The sequence below is a fragment of the Mixophyes fleayi genome, chromosome 1 (assembly GCF_038048845.1).
Source record: "Mixophyes fleayi isolate aMixFle1 chromosome 1, aMixFle1.hap1, whole genome shotgun sequence".
NCBI lineage: Eukaryota > Metazoa > Chordata > Amphibia > Anura > Limnodynastidae > Mixophyes > Mixophyes fleayi.
Genome location: NC_134402.1, coordinates 143,535,771 through 143,563,141, shown reverse-complemented (window position 1 = coordinate 143,563,141; position 27,371 = coordinate 143,535,771). Strand labels below are relative to the sequence as shown.

General features: G+C 37.5%; 1 protein-coding gene across 1 annotated transcript in view; it reads right to left on the bottom strand.

The window, feature by feature from the left end:
- Positions 1-26,979, bottom strand: part of EMCN (endomucin) — an 85,606-nt gene extending 58,627 nt beyond the window's left edge. The window contains exons 1-4 of the mRNA XM_075201182.1: positions 26,803-26,979; positions 17,321-17,374; positions 15,614-15,670; positions 4,836-4,901 (exon numbers count right to left, since the gene is read on the bottom strand). Of these exons, the coding sequence (XP_075057283.1) occupies positions 4,836-4,901; positions 15,614-15,670; positions 17,321-17,374; positions 26,803-26,872 (247 nt within the window). The 5' untranslated portion in view covers positions 26,873-26,979. The remainder of the gene's footprint in view (positions 1-4,835; positions 4,902-15,613; positions 15,671-17,320; positions 17,375-26,802) is intronic.
- Positions 26,980-27,371: the final 392 nt, after the last annotated feature.

Below are 27,371 nucleotides of genomic sequence, written 5' to 3'. Positions count from 1 at the left end.
CATCCCCCTTGTTGACCTACAAATAGTGTAATACACCAAACGTTCCATCTCTATTCGCATTTCTCTACTTGCATTTCTCATTTTGTTTGAAAGAGTTGCTCCTAGTAGATCAAATTTATCTTGTCATTGTTGTGGCATCAATTAGGTTGCGGACTTTATCATTTTTTGTGTGAGCGCATCACTTTTTTTCCCCCTGGCACCTTGATCCCTTATGGTTGTGTGAGTAGATCTGTGATGTCCTGGCTGTCTACTGTCAGCTGGCAGGCATGCATTGGTGTGCCATGTAGCTCTGCCACATTAGAGAGTGCGGCTTCAGATACGACAGCAGACTGTGTAATGAAAACCAAAATGTAAACTAGTTAGTGTAACATTAAGCATGTACCAATGTAACATTCCAACAATCTTTCTCTTTCAGTTTCCTGCAACGGTTGAGCAATGGCAAGTTATTGCGGAAGGTTTTGAAAGTCTTTGGCATTTCCTAAACTGTGGTGGTGCCATTGATGGGAAACATGTTAGAATTATGCCACCATCAAAAAGTAAATCCTATTATTACTACTAGAAAGGATTCTTCAGCATTATTCTGATTACCATTGTGCATGCTAACTATGAATTCCTATTTGTGGACTTTGGAAAAAATGGGAAGGTGTCAGATGGCGGGGCATTGGAGCAGAATCCTTTCCATGCAAAACTTAAAAGCAATGAACTTAATTTGCCAACACAAAGTGACACGAAATATGGACTGAAGTTTGCATTTTGTAGTTGATGAAGCGTTTGCACTACCCACCAATGTATTAAAATCTTATCCACAATGAAATCTGTCAACAGAAAAGAGGATCTTTAATTATAGATTGTCAAGAGCCAGGCGCGTTGCGGAAAATGCGTTTGGTATTTTGAGCAACAGGTTTAGAATTTTTCGGTCAGCTATAAATCTACACCTAGACAAAGTCGACAGAGTGGTTTTGTCCTACACAACTTCCTTAGGTGTGAAAGGTCCAGTGTGTGCAGTACACTTAGAAATATGGAGAACACTTTAGAAGTAGCAGAAATTGTAGGATTGACACCACTGGACTCATCCCAGCTGAGAAATGCCAGTCACATGGCAAAATTAAACAGAGAGGATAATTTACAATATTTTAATGGTGATTGTGCTGTCATGGCAGAATGACATTGTATAATGTATGGCCAGTAGCATTGCTTGTAAACTGTATTGTGAGGTACATGTAAGTAAATAAATATTTTACACATTTACAATGTTTCACTTACTGTTCAACTTGACGATATGTCATCTGTTTGTACAAGATCAGTATCACGCATCGCACCAGTTTAGTTCCGTGGGGTTCATTGTGTTCATTGGTTTCCCTTGATTACCGCTATCTGCTGTTCAGCCTGGCATTCCTCTCTCATCGGACGCCATCTTGCCTAGTGGTCTGCGCATATGCTACCCCGGGAACCTTTAAACCTCTGCTCAGCGATGATTGGATCAGCTACAGCCAGTTCTCTTGATATGTGCCGTCCTCCGTTTAATGGGTGTCAGATCATCAGGTCTCTCTACCCGGCAGCATCTCCTCTGACCCCTGTTCAGCTACTCCCGTAGTTTCTGACATAGTGGATGGTGCAGCTCACCTCTTCCCAGCAATACCTGTGCAGCTCACTGCTTCTCAGCAAACACCGGTACAGCACATCGCCTCCCAGCAATACCTGTGCAGCTCACCGCTTCTCAGCAAACACCGGTACAGCTCATTGCTTCCCTGCAATACCTGTGCAGCTCACTGCTTCTCAGCAAACACCGGTACAGCAACTCGCCTCCCAGCAATACCTGTGCAGCTCACTGCTTCTCAGCAAACACCGGTACAGTTCATTGCTTCCCTGCAATACCTGTGCAGCTCACTGCTTCTCAGCAAACACCGGTACAGCACATCGCCTCCCAGCAATACCTGTGCAGCTCACTGCTTCTCAGCAAACACCGGTACAGCACATCGCCTCCCAGCAATACCTGTGCAGCTCACTGCTTCTCAGCAAACACCGGTACAGCACATCGCCTCCCAGCAATACCTGTGCAGCTCACCGCTTCTCAGCTTTTACCGGTGCAGCTCATTGCTTCCCAGCAATACCTGTGCAGCTCACTGCTTCTCAGCAATACCTGTGCAGCTCAGCACTTCCCAGCAATACCTGTGCAGCTCACCGCTTCTCAGCAAACACCTGTGCAGCTCATCAATTCTCAGCATTTACCGATGCAGCTCATAACTTCTCAGCATTACCTGTACAGCTCATCGCTTCCCAGCATTACCACTGCAGAGCATCAATCATCATCGGTCCTGTTCCAGAGTTATAACACCTGTGTGAATCTCAGTGCTATTTCTCTCTGCAGCTCATCGCTTCACCGCCGTGTTGGTTCAACTTATCTCACAAGTCACGACGAGTGGCTTCACTGCAGAGCATCGCTCATTGTTGGTCCTGTTCCAGAGTTATAATACCTGTGTGGATCTCAGTGCTCCAGCTCTCTGCAGTTCATCTCTTCACTACTACTTCCCTTCTGCTTTACAGTTGCTTGGTGGTTCCGCGTGTTATATGCTCTGCGCCCCCTGGAGGACTGCGACCTGCAGTTGAGAGCAGCTATGACCATATTCCCTTGCGGGAATCCCTGGTGAATACCTCTCCTTATTTTACAGCTAAGATTTCCAGAGAAGAGGCAAGGTAGATATGACCTAGCCCCACATGGCCTCGACCTAGGAAGTTTCCTCGAAAATTAAATAAATCCAATCAATCCGAATTACCATTCCTCGAATTAGCCTTGAACAGGCCCACATCCCTCCTTTTTGAACCTCTACGCTAGGTAGAAGTCATTTACACCAGCCCCCTGTGTATCAGTCACTCACCATAAGAGCACCTTCTCTGTATAAAGTTATCAGTACAACTCTCCCACATCTCAGGAAAGAATGGAGATACGAAACATAGATACTATCACTCTGTCGTTTCTGGGACCAGGTACCAGTGTTACGCTAAGGCATCCGTTCAACTTACATTTATTCTGCAAATTACATTTTTTTTCTGTAAATGATATATATGTGCATTGAGATGACTTCTTAATATGTGTAATGAATCATCAACATCAACATTTATTTATATATAGCGCCAGCAAATTCCGTAGATGATATGCATTTATGTTTATATTACACATGGACATTTACGAATAAATTGTGATTGTTTACATAAAGGATCTCAACCATAAGACCTCAAGATAATCTTGCACCAATCAAATTAGACCTTAGACCAGCACCTCCTATTTCCAGTGAACAACCAATCAGTTATTAGAAGCAAGGATATTTAAACATGCATGCTGACTGGAGACTCACTTTCACATATCCTTGAGGAAGTCTATAACTCTGAGGTAAAATGCGTTGGTTAAGATTAACTACTATTGACTTTATCTGCATATACAAACAACTATCACCAGCAATATACTTGCCCAGCTGAATTTGCCACCAGACCTGCAACCTGTGAGAATTCACCCGCTTGTGGGACATAAGAGGCTGAAGACTTAGACAGGGTAAACAGCTGGGAACGTACCGGACCTATGGCGCATGCACAAGCAAGCATCACTAGGACAACCGCACAGCCTTTATAAACAATGATCTGCGTTGCTTACAAGGGACGGGGAGAGAAACACAGCAACATTACAGATATGGGAAACTCCTCCCGCTTCTACATGATTTTACATCAATATTAGGACTTTCATTGTTAGAACTATACTTGCCGTAGAGAACTCATTCAATATATATGAGAGCTCATCTAAGGGACTTCATTAACCCTACATTATATTGAACTTGACTATACTGAATGGTGCTTATTCATAGGACTAATATTATAGAGAGTGCTAGAAAAGACTCTGTGTTAAAAGATGCCTTACATTTGAATGGACACCATTTGGTCGCCCATAACGCAGTTTGCCTATCATTAGTATGCATATGCTTATTCACTCTGGCCAGAATTGCACATGTTTTTCAATTATGTATATTGCATTTTTAACTTTCAATACAATAAATTAATATCTGCAATCTTCACTACATATTTTATCTTATACAAACCCCACAAGAGGGCCAGGGGTTACTAAAATTAGCCTGGGTTTAGTTCTGGCCCATGTTTCCTGTTACTATGTAACACTCATTGCTTATTCGCTATTCCAAATGTCAATAATTAAAATGCTGCACAACATTTTATAAATTGCCACTGAGTCCCATATGGATTATGTTGTGTTATTTTGCTTGTCATTGCACATATGTGTCATTGGTATAATACAAACAGTAGCCACTTCATAACAATTTGTCTAAGGTGCCATCCTTTGGGTTCAGCTGAAGGGCAGCTACAGGCTTCAGATATATATGGCTATTGTGTTACAGATATAACCTGGAATGTCATGGGTTTTATTCTGGTTGTCAACTTTGCATTGATACCAAGAGGAATTTAGGTTACATTTTACATAATTCACTATTTATTCTACATTAGATTGCGTGTCACTGCCAGAAAGGTTACTATTTTGTACAGCAATATAACATAACATGCTACATAGCTACAATATACGGTATCATGCAATGCTCATACAACATAGCATGGGTTTAGTCCTGGCACATGTTTCCTGTTATGAATACTTTCACTTACTGTTTCAAATGTCAATAATTCAAATGCTGCAGACTATTTTATAAATTGTCACCCATATTAGTTACTTGCTAAAAAGTTACTATCTTTTAAAGCAATAAACCATAAAAGGCTACATAGTTACAATACACAGAATCATGCAATGCTTATAAGGCAATAAAGGCAACAAAATGTATTTCTACCTGTTTTTGCACTTGCATTAGAAGTCGGTGTAACACTGGTAGTAGCGGTGCTTGAACTTAAGATACCTGCAACAGATAAACCTTTTATTAAAACACTAAATATAAATGATTCCATGATACTGTTACATTGATTCATACACACAGGATTTTGTGTATTATCTGATAGGCAGTACGATTATGTATATTGGAATTAGGTCTATCTGACAGTAGTGCTCAGTGAAGTAATAGGAATCTTTGTGCTGGTTCTGACATGGCTTTTTTTCACACCTTTTGTGACATTACCAACAAGATAGATCATCTTATAAAGGTCCTGACTGGATTGGGAGCCCATAACTGGGGATGTATGCCAGAGTTCCTTGAAATATTAGAGCATTTGCATGGTTTGTACTACGCTTAAGAACTTTCTAACCGTATAAAGTGATTTTAGAGGCTGGTTGGGCATGGCCATGCTTTTCAATTAGATGGATATTGCATTTTTTATCACATATTCTTGCTCATGTTATAGTTTTCAGTTTTGAAATAAAAATAATAAAAATTATAATTATAATAGTGTGTTGCTACTATGATTACAAGTGGTTCAAATGGTTGGGATGGAAGTCTGCTCAGAAATTGTGGTGTGCGTGGGAGGGAGTGGGCAGCATGGTGGTGATGTGGTTAGCACTTCTGCCTCACAGCACTGGGGTCATGAGTTCGATTCCCGACCATGGCCTTATCTGTGTGGAGTTTGTATGTTCTCCCTGTGTTTGCGTGGGTTTCCTCCCACACTCCAAAAAAACATACATGTAGGTTAATTGGCTGCTATCAAAATTGACCCTAGTCTCTCCCTCTCTGTCTGTCTGTCTCCCTCTCTGTCTGTGTGTGTGTGTCTATAGGGAATTTAGACTGTAAGCTCCAATGGGGCAAGGACTAATGGGAATGAGTTCTCTGTACAGCACTGCGGAATTAGTGGCGCTATATAAATAAATGATGATGATGATGACATAGACATTTCCTGCCTATCTAAGTGTTCTCAGAATAATATGTTGACTGTGATGATGAATAAAATAAGTGCAATCATTACATTTATTATTATTTTCTGAACAGGAGCAATGAAAGATAAAGAAGACAATGAACATTGTTGTCAACATATGTATTATAATGTATGAATAAACCGATTTTGTTTCCTTTATGACTATTTTGTTGAGTCAATGAAGTTTAAAGTTAAACCTACCTAAGTTTTTATATTGCTAAAAGGTTACTGCAGAACTGCACCATCATTTTCTTAACCTGTGTCTGAGACAGAAGGTGCACACTATGAGCTATAATTGGACGATTAGGGCAAAGACTTTTCTTTAACAGCATTGAAAAGCAAGATATATATGAATAAATGTATATATGTAAATTAGTTTGACCTTAGCTCTCAAGAGAACAGATGTTTTACCTATACCAAATGTTCTACCAGGTATCAGTAATGTGTCAGATGTAGACAATACACAGTTCCTTTGTTCCCTGTAGATCTGTTTGGTTATTTTTAATACTTTGTATTTTCAGTACTAACTAAAATTAGCATGTGATATGTATGTTTTTTAATATTTTTATTTTTACAAATTTTAAACTTTACTTCACATGTCAAAATGTATTTGTCCATGTATATAACTCCTGCATTGTAAAATAGGGGTAGTGGTGGGGTTACCTGAATGGGAAGTAGCTCTATCAGATTGCACTGTAAAAATGTATTGATCATTCAACATTCTAAACATCTTAAAGTTCCACGACAGCATAAACTACAACATTCTGTGTGGCAGCCTGCCCTAGTCTTCTGTAATTGGCTGCACCACCTATAAGCTATTGCTATTGTTGGTAACATTGCTGCTGATCTGCAATTGATCCAACTATCCATGGCTCCACCATTACTGTCCTAAACAGTGACAATTCTTGGAAATGCCAGAAGAGTCAGATTGTCAATCTAGGTATGGTCAGTGACTCAGAGAAGCAACAGAAGCTGAGTACACACTACAGTTTATTCAACCAATTATAGTGTCAACCCCTTGATAAACAACTGTTAGGTCCTATATTGTATTAGTGAATATGTTATTGTACAAAAGCACATTGTATTGTTTGATTTGATTTTATAAACTGACTAAAAATGACTATCAACGTTGGAACAATGTCGGGCAAATTTGGAAGTTTGTACTCACTCACGACCAGCAGTGTTGGCAGATCTCTATGGAGTGAGCAAAGTCACAATCTTTTCAGCAGATGATTATGACAGATGAGGAGCACAGATCTGACAGTAAATAATGTAGGTGTCTACACATAAATCTGCATGCTCATTGGGACTTTCAGTAAAATCGTTACAGAAATTGCATCTGCAGTCATTTTTTGTAGTGTGTACCCAGCTAGAATTACAATATGCTACAGGTTCATGGCATCCTACAGACGGTTTTATGGCTTCAGCACCTTTGTCATGCGTTGGAGAGCCCACATTATTTCACTGGATAGATTAGTATCTGGAATATTGTCACAAGTGATATTAAACTGGAGGAACCAAACAAAAAATACACTTGTCACAGATGAAGGGCTGTTTGCAGCAAGAAACAAGTAATCCAAATGCACAAGGCACAAAGATGTTGCTATTGGACAGTGTTGGCCCTATACTGCAATGGTGTGTTTGCCCTAGGATGATGCAAATGAACATGATGCATAAACAATAAGATGAATCCAATTATCACAGCTGAAATTCTATGTTATAAATGAGACTTAATGGCAACCAATCAAATTCTAGCTATCATTTTCTAGAATGAACTAGATAAATGATATCTGCAATCTGATTTGTTACTATGGGCAACACCTCCACTTTCCTTTTTCAGAAGCTTTGATAAGCCTAACCCTCAGTGCTTTCAGTTTTCTTAACTCTTTATATCTCAATTGCATCAAAATATAAGTAAAATAAGAAACACATTGTTCCAGTGTACAAACAAGCAATACAGTGTAACTTAATATAACAATAATCATAAAACTGAAAGCTTGCAGATATGCTCCAATGCAGTTAATAATATCTTACTTGTCTGTAATATGCAAATGGTTCCTAATTTATCAAGGTAGAAGCAGAGCATATATGGCAATCAAAGTAGAAAAGGTACTCATAGGAAATAGGTGGTTGCCAAAAGTCACATATGCATGTGACCGCTTTCTGGGCGCAGAGCGATTTCACACAAGGTGACCTGCGAAAACTGGTGCAGTACTCATTCAGCCCCTATGTGCACAAGCCAACATGAGTACTTGTGCACCTGTAGCCTATGTACTACTACACTCTCCCCACATGCCACTGGCTGAAAGATCTCATTTATTCCAAAGACCTCCCCTTTTATCTCCAAAGGGACTATTTTACCAACTCTTCAAGTCTGATCAGTCTTAAAAAACTGTTTGCGTGGATGTGAACTAACCAGAGTGCTTCCATTCAGATTTGTATTTCATGTGTCTAGATTTACATGGCTGATTTTTTACGCTTATAATATGTAAATATAATATTTTTACTAGTAGACCATTCCAGTATACCATTACTAAATGTATCTTTAAATATATACCTCTTGGTTACAATGTTTGGATGTTTGTGAAAGCATATTACATGACTAATATGTCTTTACTTGGAATTAGTGTGAAGTGTACTTTCCATGTGCTACTGTATCTTGAATCCCCAAGATCATTAAATGTATTTTTTTCCAGTAATATCACTTTTCCTTTCTAAATCTTGAATTGTTTTAACAGTGTTTTATCCATTAGGCCAAATGTGTTAGTGAAGTTAAAAACAGGAAACAAAAATAACTATACAATATGCAAACATGTAGTGGAAATTAACGCATTTAGCTCCTTAGTGTAGAGTATATTTAACTTTCAAATTAGTAGTAGAAAATTATGCAAATACTACACTGTAATTTCAACTAACAAATACACCAGCATGTGTCTGGTATTTACAGAAATGTAATGAGAAGAAATGTTATGCCATGCTTTCTGTTTATACATCTCAAAAATAGAAGAGGAAGAGGGAAAGGGAGAGGGAGAGCGAGGGGAAGAGGGAGGGGGAGGGAGGATTATCTGTGTTCAATGAGAGGGGTACTTAAAAGGGTACTGTTGCCCTCCATACTGTGCTGCATTAGGAGGTTCTTTTGTATATTATTATGGGTTTTTATTATGTCTATAGAATTTTCTGGTCATATAGGGTTACTGTAGATTAACTGGAGGATTTTTGGTATGTGTTGAGAATTAGTTTGGGTCAATATGAGGACTATTTTTTGCTTTTTCATTATTAAAGGTGTGTGTATAGGTATATTTGAAAACTTTGTGTTTATATTTGTTTATTTCTGTTTACTTAGGGGTTGACCCAGAAGTGTAAGTGGAAATTTAGGAGAGGTGGAAAATGTAAGTGAATTGAATGCTACAATTTACAATGAAGACAGTAGGAGAAGTTTGGCATTCCAACGTACACCAACCTACTTCGACCACTGTGTAGACCTCTTGTACATAACACATGGACTGGGGAGGTGTATATGTAACTTTAAGCCTATTGGTGCCTGTAGAGGATGCAATGCTGTCATATTTTTTTACCCTCTACTAAAAGAAGCCAACAGTACATTGACCCAGAGATTAACATTATAAGTGAAGAGCACACTCTGATGGTTTCCTCCTAATAACAATAATAATAATAATAATAATAATATAAATCACTCCAAAAATATTTTTAAATTAATTTTAGTGGCCTCATTGAGGGTTCATTTAAATTTAATCTATCTAATGAACTTGAGTGATACACCATTTGAGGCGTGCCAGTTTTATTGCAGTGTTCACAAAGGTATCTTCTCAATGTATGGACATATTTCTTTTTATACATGATCATTTTTTCGAGATTCAAATATTTTTTTCAGATTCAGATGGGTGGGTATTTGTTTTTTATATGTTGGACTGATTGGTGATTAAAGATTCACTCAGGTTTTACTTCAGACATTGGATATGGTGCAAAATAACGCTAGGAGCTGCTTTTCTAGAACATAAGTGCTACAAGATATCTATTATATGGTGAGGAGACAGAAAAAGGACGGCACAGTGACAGTTATATAATGGTATCACTTTGTCTTTATAAGTAAGTGCAAGTGGAGAGAGTACCATACCCAAAGCTGCACCTTTCCTTTTTAACTTGTTCATTAATATTGTACCTACCCCTGAAAAAAAAGGTTGTTTGCAGCAGGTATGTTAGTAGTCAATGCTAGTGGAAGTACTATCTAACAATGCACCACAATGCTTCTCTGTCAGTAGTGTGCACGGAAAAGACAAATAATTCTAGGTGATGTTCAAACTCATTGGCTCCTTTATAATGAATTTAACATGATTTTTGGGAAATTTCCAAGATTGTTCTTGAACCCCAAATTTGCTGATTCAGGAAACTTGTTGCTAAATAGTTTAACACAACTCTACATACATGTGATGGGGGATAAAGCTGAGTATGAAATAGAGTATAAAATTCTGACCTTTACTGAGCTTTGGAAAATGGTCTTGATCATACAGTTTAGGAGGATGGAGGATAGAAAATGACTGAGGAGACCAGAGAGGACATTTCTAAAAACAGCTTCTATCTATCTATTTTTCTAGATAATGAAAACAAGCCTGATATGATCAATACCATTTTTTTGCACATTCACTTCTAGAACTGTGATTGTAATTGCTCTGCAGTATTAATAATAATAATAATAATAATAATAATAATAATAATTGAAGTATGCCTTCAATAGTCCTTCTCCAAGTCAAATAAAACCCAATACTAGCTCCCATCTGAGTACTTCCATGACACCATCAAATCCCGAACCCACTCCTACATAATCAGAGTGAAGAGATCTACGAACAGTTCTTCTCTGAACTACTTTACATTTGACCTTCCAGAATGCTAGCAATGACACAGCATTCTGGTGCATCAATAAATACAGATGCCTGTGACACCTCACCACTTTCATGGCCTATTATCACAATAATCCTCAAAAATTAGAATGGAGCACATGGTGCTTACACAGACCAATCACCATGCATTTTTTCTTTCATTTGGTGAGAAACATAATGATAGTCACATTGATGTGGAGTGTGTGATGTACATTATTACACAGCCTTTATATCCACATAAATGTTCCCAATTTAAGGTACTTGTCAAATGTTTTAGTAGTATAATAAATACAATAACTAATATATAGGAATCATTCCAAATAATTATATTTTGTATATCAAATTGTTTTAGGAAGATATTTGTAGAGCATTATGACAGTAAGGATTTATTGGAAATAGCATTTGGAACATTGACAAACTAACATTAGAAAATAGCTAATTAAGTAAAAGAATAACAGTAGAAGTTCACAATGTATAATGTATAAAGCATTAGTGTTTCTAATGCAGTGTCATTTTCTGTTTAAAATTTATAATTTAAGCAGCTTAATTAACAATGATTTTATTGAATATTAATTAAATTTTAAAGACCCATACCAAAGGTTCGGAAGTAATTTTTTTTTTACAGATATTCAGAACTAAAAATGAGTATGTGATTTTTAACATTTATTTTGCTATTAACCCGTATCAAGGCAAGAGATGATTTGTACCTCAAACACAAGACCCATTTCCCCATTTTGTGCAGCAATCATTTCACCTGGAATAACTTTTAATTGCTTAATTATACACTTCATAACTGAATGGTGTACTTTCTCCATGGTAGCTGGGAATCCAGTAGCACCATATACCTGGGCTAATAGGATTAATTTGCGATATAATAGAGGTGGTGAGCTGTAGCCTTCAGTCTGAGGAATTTTCAGAAGTGTCCAATTTATCAAAGTGCGGTGTTACACATTGCTTACTTGATTGATTTCCCCCCCTTATTTTCTCACATTAACATGCTAACTGCAACACAGTGGAAGCTCCAAAACACATTTTCTGTATTTGTCATTAGTGCCATTAGCTATCTAGGTGTAGAGATACAAAGGGGATTCATTGAATTTATCATAACAAATCCCACCTTGGCATGCATGGAATGTGAGTGTGAAAGGTTTAATCAAAACAAAATCACCTGCTCTCTAGTCTAAAAACTACCAAAAGTTCTCCAAATTATATTTTCTCCTCACTATTAAACACTCAGGGCCTGAGCCATTAAGGAGAGCAAGGCAAACAAAAGGAGTAAATTTGATCCTGGACAAACCATTTAGCTATGCAAGGGGTGCAAATTAGTTAATTATTTTGCATATAAGGAAAATACTGGCTGCATTTTCATTTAGCACACAAATACTTGACAGCTTTCTTTTTACATTGAACTTTAAAGTTGATCTAGGACATGCTCTACCCCAACTATAAATCTGTTCCCACATTTTAAATTTACCTCCCCTCCAATCCAACATGGTTTTGTCAAGGTGCATAGTTACTCCTTTTTTTTTGCTTTGCTCTCCTTAATGATTCAGGCCCTCAGTTTTGCTACCTCTAAGATTTAGTTCAAGAGATGACCATCTTTGGAAGACTCCAGTTACTATTTGCTGATACCAAATCAAGACCTAATTTAATTAGCGTTACAGTAAACCAAACAATTCCCTGCACAAATATAGTATAAAAACCAAGCCTATATGACATGAGAATTCTTTAAGAACACAAACAGGACATTATTTAATGGATTTAAATATTACAGAGTCACAATTATAGAAATTGTGATAACAAACTGATCTACAGAAATAATAAGTACAAAACAGTTTTCTTAAAATAAACAGGTATAAAAACAGAAATTATCATTGCACACTTGAAAGGCTTGAAGGTATGGATAATTTATCAATAGAAAAACAAACAGAGAATTTCTAAGATTATTTCAGCACTTTTTAAACCATTTTCGTTTTTATCCTGACCACCCTGTGACAATAGAAAGGGAGGGATACTGGTATGATAATCTATTTTATCAATATTTTATTGTACTTTGTTAAAACATTTCTAGTAATGAGTTTTATAAATATTACAACTATTCTTGTTCAGGAACATAACAGAGATATGATAATAAGTCCACTAAACTAGAAATGAAATTCTACACATATGCATAGTAAACAGGATTATGTGATATGGGTTCCTTGAGGAGAAACATTATCTCTATAGCTTCCTTATGAGGCTGATATCTATCAAAAACATATTTTATGTGGCTGCTTCCACTGGTTACACATCTGTACAGTGGCATCCACTAATATAGATTATGAAAAGTATTGTTTTGATCATCATCATCATCACCATTTATTTATATAGCGCCACTAATTCCGCAGTGCTGTACAGAGAACTCATTCACATCAGTCCTTGCCCCATTGGAGCTTACAGTCTAAATTCCCTAATATAGACACACAGACAGAGAGAGACTAGGGTCAATTTTGATAGCAGCCATTTAACCTACTAGTATGTTTTTGGCGTGTGGGAGGAAACTGGAGCACCCAGAGGAAACCCACGCAAACACAGGGAGAACATACAAACTCCACACAGATGAGGCCATGGTCGGGAATTGAACTCATGACCCCAGTGCTGTGAGGCAGAAGTGCTAACCGCTACGCCACCGTGCTGCCCTGTTTTGATGTATTTTATCACTGTCCTTGAAAGGACCAAAACTATTGTTCTTTGTACCCAAATTAATTTCCACATCTTTTAGCATCTATGGCCATAAACCATGGATTGACCTTCTGTAACCCCAGGCATCTCTACATAAACATGCAAGCTAGAAGACAAAAGCAGGAAACTGAAGCATACCTCAACATTCAATAACTCTTTGTTTACTTATACACAGTGAATTTCACATGTTATCAACAACAACATGTATTTTTGTGAAGGATTAGGGCCACATTAATATTATTTTCCTAAATATCATAATTAGGCAGTAATCATGAATTTTGGTACATTAGTATATTTGCTTGAATATTGGAAGAAGAAGCTTGACCAAAAGGCAGATTTTTCCAGATATGCCCATAAATAATTTCCTACCCATGTGATAATATATACAAATTCCATATAAAATAGAAAAGTCCCATTAAAAATCCCAATAATTCCCATTATGGTTGTAGCCATATTCTTCCATGCTGAATGCCCCACTAATCATAAATATCTGTGGATGTATACCTCTGTACTTGGAGCCCAGCAGTATGTGGACACTAATCTGAGGAAGTAAATTAATGTGAACTTTGCTATTTTATATGGAATTTGTATTGATTACCACTTATTAATTAAGTTGCTATAAATCACATAAGATCAATTTGTTTATCTGAATTTATTTATATGTGATCTATTTTAGACTGTACAGATTTGTGTTATTTATATTTGCATGTACACCAAATTTACACTGATCCTACTTGACTGTTAGATAAGTGTCATAGATGGATAGTATTACATTTATACCGAGGTCTGTACACCATCTATCAAGGCAGATATATAGCTGAAATTATGAGCACAACATTGAGATTTGTGTTGGATTTTGTTTGCCTGAACATTACATGGCAATTATTAATATATTACTGCATTTGCTGCTATAGCTCCCTAAGACCTTACTTATATGTTCACATATTTAGTATATGTATTCTCAGGAGCACTAAACAAAGACGTTTCAGGCTGCTTTGGAATTTCACTGCTTTTTAAATATAACCATGGGAACATTATGAAAAAGTACATTGTTTCTTGATTTTTGTCTATTTTTACTTGGCTAATAAACATAAGACCTCATTTAGAGTTTGACGCATTTTGTGCTGTAAACATACATGGAAATACTATTGCAAAAAATGTGTCCTTGCATGTGTGTTTAATTACAAGTATCACAAGAACTTCCAACTCAAAACACAGCAGTATGTCTGTGTCTGGAACACAAATGCATAAACTTACACCCCATGAAAGCGTAGCGATGCAGTGTTAGTTATAAATGCAAAATTACATTACCCTATTTGTACACAATATATTGTAATAAAGTGTCTGTGTTCACAGTGTTCTTAACAAATGTAAGTCATGTTTTCCATATTAAATGTAGTTAAATACAAACACTCCCACATCTGTTCTTTACCATTTTATAAATCCAATGGGAATCTTCTTACCCACTCTAGTACAAATGAAAATGATAAATATGAAATCCAAATAGATGGACATAAATTGTCTGCAACGTCAATCAGCTGGAAAGATGAGGCTAAATAGTGCAACTAGTGTCATCATCATCATCATCACGTCTCTGCATCAGGAGGTACCCTCAAAAGTTAGGCCTACTAAGAAACATATCTGAGGATGCGTTCAAGTCTCATTAGGTTGAATCTCCAGCTACACTTATGCATACATGGCATCACTGTTCTCAACTTATCGTTGTCAGTCCCCATTCTACTTTTGAAGGTGTTAGGAGAAGCAATTTTACACGCATCTGTAGTATGGAAAAGCATATATTTACACCCCAAATCTAAATAAATAAAGATTAAAGCTATCTTTTTTAAAGTGTTTAAAAAAGAAACCCGTAGATGTCCATAAAAACAATATAAAGCTTGCATGGGCTGTATAAAAAATTTAAAATACTTCCCAGCAAAACAGATACAGCATAACAATGGGTATGGCCATAGAGTTGTAAACTTCCAGCAGACTTGAAGGGTTTAATGAAGCAACTTTTTCCCTTAAGGGAGCAGTTTATTTGATTAAGTAGTAACTAAATTAGTTTGATTCACATAACAACATAGCGCATGCTATATGTTCATTATTCATATTATAGTAATAGAAAATGAAAAATATTAACCGTAAGCAAATACCTTGCGTTGTTGATTGTGAACTTGCAGAAGGTGCACTAGTGGTAGTACTTGATGATACTGTACAATTGAGAAAAAGAGAAAAAAAATGTTTTTGTACATATTTTTTTCCACAAAATACATTTGTTAGTGTGATCTTAATGGCTACTGAGCATAAAATACATTTTTACAGTTGCACCTGATGCACATATACATGTACATTGTTCAATTGCATATATCACAATATATGTACAACTCAAAACACAGCAGTATATCTATGTCAGGTGTAGAAATGCATTTACTTACACCCCAACATACAGTAGCATAGATATGCAGTTTTAGTTATAAATGCAAAAAAACACATTACCCTATTTGTACACAACATATTGTAATATAGTGTAGCAAAGAGGCCTATTTGTCCCACCTTTCATGCATAGGGATAGGTGAGGTCCAGGGAAGTCTGCAAGGGAAGGCTACATACAGAATTAATTCCGCACACAGACAAACTCCTAGTCTACACACACAGGTGGTCTAATGAGGTAATTAGATCGAGGGTAGGAGACTTGTGTATGTAAAACCTGGGTTGGACAATTGTGTTTGTGACTGATGCTGGAAGAGCTGGCCAGTCAGTAGAGAGCTGGACTGTGTTTAGGGTCGACAGGAGTGTAAACAACGTGAATTGTTTACTGGTGTCATCCTGTAGAACTATTGCTCTTTATTGTGACGATACAATAAAGTACCGTTTAATTTGAAGTTGTCTGTGCCTGATGTCTGCGGGGTGTCAGTATCAGAAGGTGTCAGAAGTGCTACAATAGTGTCAGGTACGTGAAAGAATAGTGTCTTTACAGTGCTATCAACAAAGCAAAAGTTGCCTTTTCCATATTAAAAGAAACTAAACATAAACACCCCAACATCTGTTGTTTACCACTTTATAAATTCAATGGGAATACTCTTTCCTGCAGTAGTTCAATGAAAATGACGAAATATAAATCTGTACTGACATAATACTAGCTGAAGTATCCGGCGTTGCCCAGGTTTAAATCTTCAAGTTATAAAGTTATCAATGAGCTGGATGTAGCTGTCAACGTTTTAAAAATAATTAGTAGTCAAGATTTAATCCAAATTCATCCAGTCAAAGGCTCAAAACAGGTTCCCTGTGTCAAAGTTCTGCCCAGCGTCCACCAACAGGATGTCCAACTGGGACCCTAACCCCACCTAAAACCTGACCAGGATCCAACTGGACCACATCATGTTGGTTTCATCCTAATCAGTGCAGATGTGTCGGATTGTAGGCTCAGAAGAGGCTCCCCGGGTCAAAGTTCTGCCCAGAGTACACCAACGGGAGGTCTGACCAGGACCCTAACCCCCTTAAAACCTGGCCAGGATCTAACTGGACCCCCTTGTGCTTGTTTCATCCCAATAGGTCCAGGGGTGTCCAAATGCATAACTGGATAGTCAAACAAACAAACAGACCAATTAATTTTATATATAAGATAGCTACAATGCCAATGAATGATGTACTATCAGCTGGAGGTACCAACGTATCAGAAGCAGCTAGATGGTGCTGTTGGTGTCATCATCATCATGTATATATTTACATCAGGCCTCCCGTATCCGCTACAGATAGGCCCAGTTTAATCAAATAAGTAGTATTGTAATTAGTTTGATTCATATAACAACATAGTATTCATTTTCATATAATGATAATAGATATTAAGCATAAGCAAATACCTTGGTTTGTTGGTTGTGAACTTGCAGAGGTTACTCCAGAAGTACTTGATGATACTATACAATTGAGAAAAAGAGAGGTTTGGCGTAAATTATTTACTCACAATATAAAACACAGAGTCACATAGTGGACCTCATTTAGAGTCGGACGCAAAGTCCGTTTAAGAAGTGTAGGAGTGGGAGTGTGCCGCAGCTTGGTAGGGTATAATGAGTGGCAAGCAACCCCAGTTGCATCCCACTCTTAATACCCAATCGAGATGCGAGCAGTTCCTGCAGCTAGCCAACGCTTGCGCCACCTAATTCCTGCCGCACAGCTTTAGCCCTGTTTTGACGTGTGTTGTGTCTGCGCCACACTGCGACTAGGATGTACTTACATGGTCACGCCTTCACAATTCCGTGTTTCTCCCATTCTCTCGTAGTGAGCCGCAACCTGTTGCAAGTGTTAATTGCGTCCAAGATGCAGGTGGATTTGGTGCTTTCTGCACATGCGTGGTAGTGTTTTTTTGTTGGACACGCCTAAAGCGGACTTTGCGTCCGACTCTAAATGAGGTCCAGTAAGTATAACTCTTTCAAACAAAAACACTGTAAATAATTTCTTCTCAATTCCTTTATTGCTGTAAATACTATATTGCTATATGTGTAAGGACATATTTTGCTCACAATAATGTATAGGAACAAACAAAAGCCTGTTGAACTCACACACCGCTACTTTAAATACATGCAGTTCTTATTTAAGTTTACATAACATCATCCTGTGACAGGAAAGGTTTTATTTACATTGGGGCGGCTGAATAGTTATGGCATCTCACTGAATGCTAGAAGGTTTTTTCTGTCTAGGCTCTGGCTTCCTTTATAATAACTACAGATTAGCAAAGCTATTTTAGTAATTCTGTATATTTGGGGCGTTTCAGGATTCTAGAAATAAGTTGAACAGTTTGTCTAAAATTTGCCTTTATGGTGCGATAACCAATTAACCATTAGTTGTTAAGCACATTCACGATGATGCATTTTAACCAAATACAGATCATATTGTCTGCCCCAGTTGTCTCCAAATGACTTTAGCTTGGAAAAATCATAGAGAGAAAGGTCAAAATATGGCAAAGGGTAATATGACATCAGGCTGTGGATGTAGCAGTATCCTTGTTATAAACACTAGAGGCCTGATTCATAAAGGCACTCATACTGAGTGCAACCTGCGTATAGTATTAATCGCACATATTTAGGCTTTGCACACTCCCAAATTAATCAAAGCACAGATCTCATGATATGTGAACTGTTAAAATCGGGTTTAGGTCTGCTGTGCTCTATTGTACAAGATGCTGCAGGATACGTACGAATACCTATGTGGATTATAAATTTGTTAAAGAATGCACAGAAGAAAGAAATATTGAATTAATGTCACATGTTAAAAATATAGGCATTAATGATGAAACAGTTTTTTAAAAAAGTGTTTTTATTTTATTTTATTTTCCATAAACTAAGTTTATTAGAACTACTGATGTCTAATGCCTACTGAGCCTAAAATACATTTATATAGTTGCTCCTGATTGCAAACACATGTTATAGCATGCATTCGAGATTGTTATCACTACTGATCAGGACTGACAGTAGCCCTTTAGCTGGAGCAAGAGATATGGCAGAAAAACAAATTTGGCACACCCCTGCAGTAGTCTGACAATGGCAAAACTCCCCATCCCCGCCCCGTTCACTCCACAAAATCATATGTTATAATAAGTTTCCTTTGCGTTCAAAGATGGAGCGGGCAGAGCTGTGTTCATGGATATATCTCCCGGTTCTGGGCATGCGCAGAGTGATTTTGAGTGCGATATGCTCAAAATCAGCAGGTAGGTGCCTTGATAAATCAGGTCCTTGGTGAATACATTATTCAGCATACACAGCACTGCTCTATTTTAAGACAGCAAATAACTAGGATTTTGGCTTAGCATTGTGGGAGAAGAGATTACCTAGTCAGAGAACACACTTCACTGGATGCACCCTTTGGAAATGTGAACTGTCGATAAACATGTATTCTATGGAGTTGATACAGAGTGAGTACCACGCCTGTTGGAGTATTTTAGTTGGTTTTCTACTGCACGTGCCCAGAACACTGGACGCACACATGTGCATCCATGCAGCTTTACGTGACTCAGCCACTGCTAGATAGCTGGGGTGTTCTAATGTAAGATAAGTAAATGATTGCACAGTTGTGAACAGATCTAGACAGGGAAAAAGACGCATTTACATCTGGAAAAGCGTTTGCAGGTGGTCAGAAACTGGTACGAATACCCGATGATGATTATGATGATCTCAGTCGCTGTTTAATTTTATAAATTATTGTTTTTAGCCTTCAATCTCTAGACTCATTGCAAAATTGTAGAATGACAGAAAAAAAGTCTTATTGCAGGACTGTATTATAGGGATGTCCTTTACAAATAAATAGAGGTGAAGGACATTTTCATCACTGTTCTATGTAACATTCAACCACACTCCATATTTGGCTTCAAAATGTTGCACATTTTACCAGTTTAATTTGACCTTTACTGTTTCGAGTACTATCCCAACCTAACCACACAGTAGAATGAATTTAATATTATCCCATGGTTATTCATATATTGTTAATTTACAAATACAATGCAGACTGGCATTCCATGGAATGGGGAAGCAAAAGTGAAATTTGAAGATGGTATTAGCGATACATCACACCTCTGCAAAGCAGCCTCTACCGCTGCCATTCTCAATTCCTGTAAAATTTTGCCTAAACTTGACTCATTTCTAACAAGGATGGATCTGCAGTCTTACTTCTACTGGTGTTATCTGTAGCCTAGCAATTGTTAGTAAAATAACTCCTATAGTAAGGTGTGCCTTTTTTATCCTTCCTTACAAAACAGCTTTTCTTGTTACATACATGATTGTGTTTTGTTCCATTTCATATTGTTTGTGAATCACACAACAAGATGAAAGGAGGAAAATGTATGCCAGTTTAGAGAATTGGCAGTCCTTAAGAGATTTTCTTTCAACAGAGATTCATGTACTAACAATGGAAGGAAAGGTAATCTGAAATATGTGTCCTTTAATACCAACAAGATATAAAGGCAGTCTTTATTGTCAGGTTTTTTTATTCTATGGCTACACATACAATATTCTCTGATTAAATAAAAGCTGATCAATTCTCTAAGCATCTTTAAGCCCCTTTAAACAGTTATTTACATTATTCATTTTTTGAACGAGTTGGTTTATATAAATAGATACGATTTTGAATGGACAACTAACTGCCAAAGCAGTTAAAATCCCTGAAGAATAGTTCACAATGAAAACAACAATACTATTTGTAATTCATTAACTAAGCAAAAATAGTGCAATGCTACTTGTTTACACCAAGCTCCTTTATAATACCACTTTGGCTTAAGGAGTTTTTCCTGCACTAAAGTGCAATAAACTGCATTAGTTCCACTTTATGTCTGCCTCTTTAATGGCACTTTCATTATAACACTAGACTTTACCTGTGGTTTATGCTCTTGTTATAAAGAGAGGACCCTGAATAATTAAATGGAATGTGTCATGCAAAACAGCAACATTACTTTACAAATGTCAATGTAAAATCATTTATACATTGCAGAAAATTATGTTATTTTTAGTGAGCCCTCTTTTTACTGCTATTGTCATGAGGCTAACACTGGATGGTGCCTACTTGCTGGGATCTATGCAGCTGAATTTGGAGGTGTGGAGTCTAATGTGCTCCTGGTCATCTCCAGAGACCCCCCGCAAAAAAGTTTGGATTTAGCCGCAAAGGATGCGCAGGTCGTGGTACTCCAAAACAGCTTCCAACGAAGCAGATAAAGAATCGTAGTCAACAGTCCAGGTAAAGCTGAGTCGGGATGAACAGCTCAGAGGGAATTACCAGAGAGAGGTCACAAGGAAGACAGAGGTCAATACCAGGAAAGTAACAAGCCAAACAGAAGCCAGGGAAGGTCAAGACAAGCAGGGTCAGAATCCAATATCAGGCAGAAGCAGGAGGTCAGGCAGTCCAGGTAAGAATCCAATAAAACAGGCAGAAGCAATATGCAATGGGAGGTCAGGCAAGCTGGGTTAGAATCCAAATAAACAAGCAGATCAGTACTCTAAGGAGCAGGGTAGCACTGGAGTCAGGTGGGACCTATTAGTTGGGCACCCTAATGGTGCTAAAGTGTGCTTTATATAGAGGAGGCTAAGGCGCTAATTAATGGTGGTGGGATGTCAAAGGACGCTGTCAGGATTCAGAATAGAGTTGCCTAGCAACAGGATGCACATGCGCCATACTACTGGAAGAGACGCGTCTGGTTGTTATGCGACCAGACGCATCAGGACAGCCCAGAGGCGATCGTCCCTGCATGGGGGAGGAAAAGCAGGGACCTGACAGCTATATTGTTTTAATCATGGTACTGTCTCTTTATTCTTGGATCTATTTTACTTTTTATGTACAGATTATGTATTATTATTATTATATAGTGGCAGCACCACTATCTGGATCTTCGATGGGCAGGTACTAAATATTCATAATTGTGTCAGCCCAGCCTTGCTCTGTTTGATGGTGTAGAGGATCATCCCAGACAAGGGACTAAGGGGACAGGCAGCATAGATGTTAGTTTGATTAGTGAATGCGTGCCAGCATAGGAAAAAACAATGCAAGATTATGCAAAAAATATGTCAAAAGATCAACAGCTACTCGGTCTATACCTCACAGACAACAGTTTAGGCCACCTCAACCCCTGGCCCATGGGTAGGGCTATGGACGTGGTTATAATACATTTCTATCAAATTTTACATACTCAAACTTTTGGGACTTTGCGTGGAAAAAAAACCAGCCACTGATAATTGTACTCAAGATATAGACCATAAACATTGGTACAATTATTCTGGCCAGAAACCAATCTTCAGAGACCAGAACCCTTAAATGGACAAGGCTAAATCGTAAACCATGCTGCATCATCTTCCCTAGACTCTTTACACTAAATTGACTATGATCACTAATTCTGTGTGGCAATAGTCTAGGTTAGAGATGAGCAACAAAAACTGGTCCTGGAATATTCACCCTTTCTGCATTTTACATGATTTACTTGTGAAATTTGGCCTTAAATGTAATCAGTCCTTCCCCAGCATCTTTCCACAGAATGGTGAAGCAAAACTCGAATATTGTATCATCAGAGCTTTCTACCTTTGCAAAATTGCCTCTTCCACTGCAAAACTCAATTAGTGCAGTTTTACTCATCTCTAGTCTAGGGCTATAGGGTCTTTCAATTGTGTAAATATTTTATTAGTTAATCCATGCTCATTAACTGCTTTGACATTTCAATTAACCCAGTATAGTTGATATATTGGTATAATTATATTCTACTTAAAAAATATTGACATATTACAGAAAGAAGAAATGAGCTAACAATCTAAGAGGTGTGTGGAACACTTGAACACTTGATACTAACAATTGTATGTGTAGCTTGAAAAAATGTGTATGGCTATTGTAAAGCAACATTATTGTGAAGGGAATACCTTGAGATTGCTGTGTACATAGTTTATTTTATTAAGCAGGTATAGTATAGATAGATTAGTTAGGTCAGTATTGTTATAACATTGGTTATGTTGTTAGTTAGCATATGACATTAGTGTTTAATTAGGTCAGGTACAAGTTAGTTAAGTTAGATTAGAGTATAGTTTTTTAAGGGATAGTAGCACAAGACTGGCAATAAGATGATTACTGTTCCACTAGACCAGTGTTCCAAACTGCTGGGGAGATATAGTTAAGTTGATGTTTGTCTGTTATTTCAGTTAGCTAAAATCTGGGGTCTCATGCTGTATATCTCTGATCTGTCGACCTCCAAAATAAAATCGCACTGTACCATAATTCTGGTGTCCGTCAAGATATCAAGGTACCCATATACTCACATTATATTATCAACCAACAACAATAAAGCAGTCATTGGCAACTGGCATTTCTATGCAGTTACCAGTGGTGCATCACTGTTGGAACAAGGAGAGAGAGTGAAGGGCAGAGACATAAAACTAGTCACTGTAGAAAATCTTAAAACAGTCAGCTGACTGTGCTTTGACTGTCCTACCTCTTCTGGTTCTGGAGAAGGCTTTCACTTTTGTGCTACATGGGCACTTGTAGTGCTATCCATCTGCTCAAAGTAGCTATGTGCCCAGTATATTTTATTTTCACCATGATCATGCTGAATACAGAGACTTGATTTTTTTGCAAGTTCACCTAGGACGCATAGGTAAATGGAACAAGTTGAACAAATTTGCGTAAAAGCAGCAGTTTGCACAGACAGAGGGGGGAAATGAAGGTGTTCCTAATAAAGTACGGTATGGGGACGCTCATTCAGTGGAGAACTACAGAAATGAGATTTGATTTTGTAGAGCAAGATGATTGTAATGATAGAAAAGGTGCACACTCTTGTGCAGTGTGTCTCTAAATAATTTTCAGCTCCTCTGCACTTTGATGCACAGTTCCAATTTGTGGAAGAAGCTGAAAGAGCGCTCAGCGGACCATTGGGACACAGTGGTACAACACCAAGGGATATTGCCATGTGCATCAGATGCACTTTGTCAATGACCTTTTATGAATGTATTTTTTCAACTTTTCTGTATCTGTTACAGCTAAATAAGTGAATTAGCCAAACATGGACATTTCTGAAGACAATATTGACGTTTTTATAACTCAACAATTTATACTGACAATATTGTATATTTTAAAGCATGTTGTGTTGTGGACAAGGGAATGTGTGCACATTTGAAATGTGCAGATAGATTTAGAATTGGGAGGTGGCGCGTACTAGCTCACCTCTAAGCCGCAGAGTAAAAATAAAGCTGCCCAGTATTTGCGAGCTGCGTGCAAATCTGCTGGTATCTTCCCAGCATACAAACAAAAATGCATTTGCACCTTGGATCACAGCATGATTTTTCCAGGTACCAATTCGCAACTTTTAGCGGGACTTGCTCCTAACTTAAAAATAAAACAAACAAATAAAGGACTGTCATGGAAAAACCAGCCCTCAACATGTAACTGTCATGTATGTATGAATAAAATAATCTTCCTCTTAGAGCTGCACTTGTTTTAATGCTGTCTTCTGTCTACATCCTCCCAACGCAATCTGGCAGCGTCAGTTTAAACCTGAAGCCATCAAGTCTGAGGTATGTTGATTGGAATAAGGTAGACTTAATACACCTGGCCCACTGAACATGGAGGACCTGATTCATTAAGGAACGCAAAATGAGCACTATTAATATTTTTGAAAATTGAATGGAAATTGCACACATGTGCGCCCATATTCAAGTACAAGCAGTTCTTACATTTGTAAGTTCTCTCTGCCTACATGACACTTGCAGTATGTAGACAGATAAAAAACACACTGAAGCATACGCACAATGTATATGTATGTAGAACGTCTCACCAGAACGCGCAGTGGAAAAAAATATTATTAAAACACAAACACCTGTTAATAAACTTATCTTTTTTTTTACCATTAAATACATTTATTATGATGTTATTAATGCCTGCTGTACATACAATAAATTTCCCATGTCCTCTTAATTGCAAGCACATGTTAAAGCATGCATATGTGACCGTCATCACTATCAATCGGCACTTATACCTGCCCTGTAGCTGTTGCAAAAGATACAGCTATAAATCAAGTAGAAGAGAGATGGAGAGAGCTTGAATCGGACGGGTGTGCGTGTGCTCAGCCTGTACATAACTGACGTGCATATGCCTTTCTCTACCCCGTTCTGCCCTTGAAACCATAGGCTGTCGGAAGTGTACTTTGCACTCAAAGTGATTTGCATGCACTTGCGTCACTGGCGTATAGTCTGTTTCTGCACAGAACAATTTTACACAAAATATGGCATAATTCGGGATTTACGTTTCTTAGTGAATCAGGCCCGGTGTGTCTGCATGACTGCTAAGCACTAGATATAGTCTGCTAGAAAGTGTATCTAGCAAATGATTATACATAGTATAGTGGATATAATTGTGAAAATTTACTATTTTGCACATTTAACTCCTAAAATAAAAGTTCACAAATGACTAATCCCTAAACTTGCCATTTTACAGGGTAGAAACCTATGTTTAAAACCACACAAACTGGACTTAATTGATTGAAAACGGTGATGAAAATCTTTATTAAGATGGAAAAGATATTTGGGATTGTTAACCGTTGTCAGTAGTTTTCTTTTTGGGTGTTTCAATAAATACTCAAAGAATATGTGACTTGCTGGTACTGGTCCGCTTCCATTTAGAAATCCTAGGCAGCCTATTTTTGACTATGCATAGTGACCAGAGACATATTTATATATTTTTTATCTATGAAGCTTCAGTGCAACCATGCCATATTTCTATATATATATATATATATATATATATATATATATATATATATAGAGAGAGAGAGAGAGAGAGATAGAGAGAGAGAGAGAGAGAGAGAGAGAGAGAGAGAGAGAGAGAGAGAGATCAATATCTGAAGCTATATATATATATATATATATATATATATATATAAGCAATGGCAAGGTTGCACTCAAAGTTCATAGATAAAAAATATAGAAATATGTCACTGTGCATAGTCGAGAGTCGAAATTTTTTACAACAAAATATAAATATAACACATAATGATCCACTTGTTTTATTTCTGTATACTGTACACCATCATAATTATTGTTTATATATAAGGCACCACAAAACTCAGCAGCGCTGGACTGTTGGTATTACAAATCATACAAAACAGAAAAACAAATCATACATTGAAGCAGAAACAGAACAAGGACATACAAGGTTGATGGAGGAGGTATATACATGAGACAGAGGGCAGAGAGGGCCCTGTTAGTGAGAGTTTACAATCTCGAGACATGGGGAATCCCCCAGAGACATGGCACCTGTCACACTATAGAGCAACATGGTGAGAGTGAATGACGGGTACTTTGGGTCACCATGTTCTAAAAGAATTACACCAAGATTTGCTACATTTGTATCTGTAGCTGGTTGTGTGCAATGGATATAGATTAAATTATTGAAAAATAATAATTGTTCTGCCACCAGAATATTTGTCAGAACTAAACCAGGGGTAAATTTCCTCAAGCTGCGGGTTTAAAAAAGTGGAGATGTTGCCCTTAGCAACCAATCAGATTCTAGTTATCATTTATTTAGTACATTCTACAAATTGACAGCTAGAATCTGATTGGTTGCTCTAGGCATCATTTCCACTCTTTCAAACCATCTGCTTGATAAATTTACCCCCCTATGTATATAGATAGTGTCGTTAACTGTCAATTGGTCACGTCACACATAAACAATCTATAACATTTAAAAAAAAAACATTAAATTAAAAAAAAAGACCTAACTTTGTAACCTGCAAGTAATGGGGGTCCGAGCATACTTTAACAACTTAAAACTCAAAAGTGGTAAGAGAAGCACGGCATTATACTGAGACAGCTATATGTAAATTAATATGAATTACCTGTGAGCAGGCTTATGCAAGATAAGACCAAGGCGGCAGCTCCGATGGGCTTCATGGTTCCTTGTGACATCCCCCTCACATTGTCTCGTAATATTTTTTGTTTCTTTTCTCATACAAGGCAGGACTTAATTATCATGTGGAAAAGGTGTGTACAGGCACTGCCTCTTTCTGCTTATTTTAGGGCTGATAAAGAACATGAGGAAATGCACAAGCTCCCGCTGGGAGTTCAGGACATGGGGGATGTATTGTTTAAATTCTTCACAGGAAGCTCTTTTCATTTGGCATGTAGACATGTTGTTCTTAATAAAATTATAATTTTTTAACCATATGAGTGCTGACAGTATCCCTACTAGGACTCATTTTTGTAAGCTCTCAGATTGTTTGTCATAAAAATTCTGGCGCATGCTAAGTACATATAATTTATATAGAATTGTGTCAATGTATTGTTTCTTACTATGCTTTATGCATTTATTTTGCTGTAAAAGTAGTAGCTGCAAACTTACACCGTAAATAATTGATAAAATATCAATGTTTGGTATGAGAACAGATCTAGCCTGAAAAAAAATCAA